We start from the raw sequence: 4,558 nt of genomic DNA on the forward strand, positions 1-4,558 counted from the left end.
CACACACATGGTGGGGTATGTATGTGTAAAAATTCAGAAAAGGAAGCCCACGTCCATGGAAATAGTAGATGAAAGGTCAGGCAGGGTAAGTAATACTTTTGCTACCTTCTTCATCATAATTGGACATGTCATCTGCAATCATTGAACTGAAGTCTAACAGAAGATTCCACGTGTCTTTTGGTATTGATCGTTTATGATGTTCCTATTAAGATATCAAAAACAACAAGCTTTTAAACTGTGGAAACAATTGGGAAAGTTAGTCCAGCAGTTGCAAAACATAAGAAAATGTAACACTTGTAAAATGAAACTCTGGTAATCAAATTTCTCATTCTATGTCCATGACATGTTGAGATTAATGGTGCCTTAAAATAAATCAAAATTTAAGTACAGTATAATCTTGAAAGAAAACAGAAACTGCAGAAAATGTTAACTTACCAACAAAAATTTATTCCATAAGTCTAAGAATTTAAATCTTCCATTAAGCACTAAGTTCCAGTAAGCAATGGCCATTTCTAGATCTGTAATATTAAAAATAAATTATGAACTTTAATGCTTTGAATAAATGTCCCTGCAAAAGAACAGTGAAACAAGGAAAGCCGTTTGCATTCTGAGTGCCATAGACCAAACTTTTCTTAAGACTCAAGTCCACACTTGTAACCTGCTTCATTCCAGTGAGCCTCCAGGCAGGCCTCTGGGGGAAGAATAACATGGCTTACCTCACAGGATTTTCTAATGCAGATAAGCAGGTGTAGTCACGCACTTTTCTACTAACAAGTACTCACATGCACATGTGGAGGTCCTGGGCTCAGCCTGGAACCTTCCAACAGTCTGAAGAAAATAACTATTTGCTGTAGTGGCTGTGTATGCAGCATGGGCCATTTAGCAGTACCAGACTTCATCATCAGACACCAATATGTCTTTTATATAGTCAAAGGCATTCTGGAGGGCAAACCTGCCCCAGTTAAGATGCATACCAATTGGTTAAAATGCAAAGGATCGCTCGATTTCTAATCTTAAACTTCTTACACTCCATAGTTGACGTCTAGCATATTCTAACTACAAAGACCATGAAAATACTGTGGGTTTTGTTTGTTTATTTGTTTGTTTATTTGTTTGTTTAAGCATAAGTCTGCTGCTCTCTTGCACCAGAACATTATTCTCATAAGATGCATATTCATGACAAGGTTCATTCCCCAGCACCATGGGAAAATAAAATTTAAAAATTAAATACTACTAATAACAACCTAGGCTTTTTCTTTTTTTTTTTTTTTTAATTTTTCCATGACAATATAAAAGGCTCTTTAGTTGGACATGAACACGGAAGGCTAAAGGAGTAATCCTACCAACACCCAGTGTGACAAATTCTGACCTGTTCTGCAACATTAAAACAAGTTGGATCTTTTCAAGGAACTCAAGTAGTTGAAGCTGCGCAGCTTTTAAAGAGAGATGGACTGGGTAAACCACACTGCAGGAACCTTACAAAGCCCTTCAGCTGTGATGTCAACACCATGTAACACCTTGAGGGAGCCCCAAACCAGTAAAGGCTAAGCTAGCCAAACACTGCTCACACTTTCCTAAATATAAAAAGAAACTCAATGCTTACTCACTGACCAAAAACCCAGATAATTTCTAGGAAATCAATTGAAAATCCCAAATGATAGAAACCTGAAAGGACTATACTGGTTTGAAAAAAAATGGCCGCCATAGACTCATATATTTGAATGTTTGGTCTGCAGTTGGTGAAAACCTTTGAAAAGGATTAGAAGGTGTGTGGCCTTGTTAGAGGTGTGTGGCCTTGTTAGAGGTGTGTGGCCTTGTTAGAAGTGTGACTAGTTCATGCCATTCCCAATTAACTCTCTGAGCTCTGTGTTTATGGATCAAATGTAAGCTCTCACATACTGCTCCAGCGTCGTGTCTGCTTGATGCCATGGTCCGCACTATGATGGTCATAGAAGCACCCTCTGAAACTATAAATCCAAATTAAATGCTTTCTTCTATAATTTGCCTTTGCCACGGTGTCTTATCACAGTGACTATGTCATGGTCCCTTAGTAATTAGAGAAATACAAATTAAAACAACTTTAAGATTTTAGCTTGTTGAAATCAGAATAGCTAAAATTGGATAAAATTATAATAAATGCTGGCAATGGCTTGAGGAAAGGAGAACCCTCATTCACTGTTTAGGGATTGCACTGCAAAGAATCCTCAAAAAGCTAAAAATAAGTCTACAATATGACCCATTCCTCAGCATTTGGTGGTCTGAACAGGAACAACACTCCCCCACCCCCAGCCCCAACCCCCTCATATATTTGAAAGCTTGCTCATTAGGGAGTGATGCTCCCAGGCAGGGAATAGGAGGGGTGGCCTTGTCAGAGTAGGTGGGGTGTTGTTGGAGGAAGTGTGTCTCTGGGGCTGAGCTCTGGGGCTTCAAATGCTCAACCTAAGCCCAGTGTTTCTCTCTCTTCCTGCTGCCTGTGGGTCCACACATAGAACGCTCACCTTCCACAGCCCCAAGTCTTCCCTGTGTGCCCCCATGCTTCCCACCATGCTGATAATCAACTACACCTCTGAAATTGTAAGCAACACCCAATTTAATGCTTTTCTTCTTAAGAGTTGCTGTGGTCATGGTGTTTCTTCATGGCAATAGAATGCTGTCTATGACAGGATTCAACATCCTACTCCAAAGATACTTGCTCAGCTCTACTCATTGTTCTAATTCACAATAGTTAAGAAATGGAAACAACCTAAATGTTCTTCACCTGCTGAATGGGCAAGGAAAAGGTAGTACATAAACACTACAGAAAATTATAAAGAAAAAAATAAATCATAAACTTTGTAAGTAAATGGGTAGAACATGTGTGTGAGGAGGTGTGGGTGTATGTGTAAAGTAATCCAGACCCAGAAAGGAAAGTGTCTTAGTTAGGCTTTTACTGCTGTGAACAGACACCATGACCAAGGCAACTCTTAATAAGGACAACATTTAATTGGGGCTGGCTTACAAGTTCAGAGGTTCAGTCCATTATCATCATGGTGAGAACATGGCAGCATCCAGGTGCAGCATCATAGTGTAGGAGGAGCGGAGAGTTCTACATCTTCATCTGAAAGCTGCTAGAAGACTGACTTCCAGGCAGCTTGGAACAGGGTATTAAAGCCTGTGACACACCTACTTCAACAGGGCCACACCTCCTACTTGTACCACTACCTGGGCCAAGCATATACAAACCATCACAGTAAGCATAATGTATTCTCTCTCAAATCTATAGTTCATAGCACCAAATCTTTAGATACATAATATGGAGGAATTACATAAGCCAGGAAAGAAAAAAGGAATCATGGGGTAGAAAGAAACTTTAGAAAGGGTCATCACAGAATATAGGTTATGTGAAAGAGAAACATGAAAAAATGGGGAGGGGGCTCTAGAGAGGGAAGAGGGAAGAAAACATGGAAGCAGAGGGAGGAGAGATAAATAACACTCTTAAGATATTTGAAATAGTCACAGGGAATCGTATTGTTTTATATTTACTTAAAATTACATAACATATTTGTCTGTATATACATGCAAAGACACAGTTTAAGTTATGCTACTTGGAATGACAATACCTCCTGGCAAGAGCCAGACACTGTCTAACAAAAATCCCAGCACCAGGCCAGGCATGAGAAACTTCCTTTTGGAATTGATGGTTAGAGGCATCTAAGACTCCCAAAAAAATATAAGCTATTGCTTGTGGCCTCCTCCAAGAGGTTGAAGGTGAGTCCCCATGGCTGAAGACAGCAATACTTTGGGTACAAAAGTTGGAAGACTCAAGCTGAATTTGACCTGGAAGCCTCCTCTTTGAGGCCTAGTATTTCAGTTAGAAGATAATACACAGACTGCATAGGGAGAGAGGAATCAATCCTCTTGCCCAGCTGTGATGTCTATGAACAACAATGACAGCATGGCATGCTGTCCCTACAGGGGCAATAGTGGTGCTTCTATCTTGAGTAACTGACAGCAGTCTGAGTGGATTTGTGGCTCACCTACTACATGGAAATCACGCCTCATCCTGTCAACTTAGCCATCCGTGGTTGGTGAGGTCACAGATCTTGGAGGAGAGCCTACTACTGCATGTCCATAGACTTGAATGATTCCTAACTGCATTTTCAATACTGATCCTTACACTCACAGATGAGTGCAGTCCTCTCTCACTCACAGCAGTTAAAGAAGCTTCTTGTAGCAGTCAGAAAGACCATTACTGACAGTCGCAACTGACCCGATACAGCCACAGCAGACCAGAACACCCAAGTCTCAGGGGACACTGCTGAAGAGGAAGTGGAAGCATACAGAAACAAGAGTTTTGAGGTACCTGCTGCAGAACTGTGCATTCTAGACCATGGAGGGTTTTAGGGTTTTTTCCCCTGAGGTTGTATGACCTTGCATAATAAACATCCTAATGGCACAATTTTCAGTACATTTTGATTATATTTATCTTTGCAATAGTCTCTGTCTCTCTTTGTCTCTCTCTCTCTGCCCCTCAACAGCCCCCCTCTCTCTTTCTCTCTCTCTCTCTCTCTCTCTCTCT

The 4,558-nt window shown here is 40.7% G+C and overlaps 1 protein-coding gene across 7 annotated transcripts in view; it reads right to left on the minus strand.

Moving 5' to 3' along the window:
- Dcun1d1 (defective in cullin neddylation 1 domain containing 1) overlaps positions 1–4,558 on the minus strand; it is a 47,372-nt gene that overhangs the window by 4,182 nt on the left and 38,632 nt on the right. For 6 of the 7 annotated variants that reach the window (XM_031376613.1, XM_031376611.1, XM_031376610.1 and 3 more), the window contains 2 exons: positions 436–518; positions 106–202 (listed from right to left, as the gene is read on the minus strand). In XM_031376613.1, the coding sequence (XP_031232473.1) occupies positions 106–202; positions 436–518 (180 nt within the window). Of the gene's footprint in view, positions 1–105; positions 203–435; positions 519–1,899; positions 1,968–4,558 lie in introns of those variants that run through there. The other variant, XR_004120442.1, reaches the window with a different exon arrangement.

This window comes from Mastomys coucha, unplaced genomic scaffold (genome assembly GCF_008632895.1).
Source record: "Mastomys coucha isolate ucsf_1 unplaced genomic scaffold, UCSF_Mcou_1 pScaffold17, whole genome shotgun sequence".
NCBI classification, from domain to species: domain Eukaryota; kingdom Metazoa; phylum Chordata; class Mammalia; order Rodentia; family Muridae; genus Mastomys; species Mastomys coucha.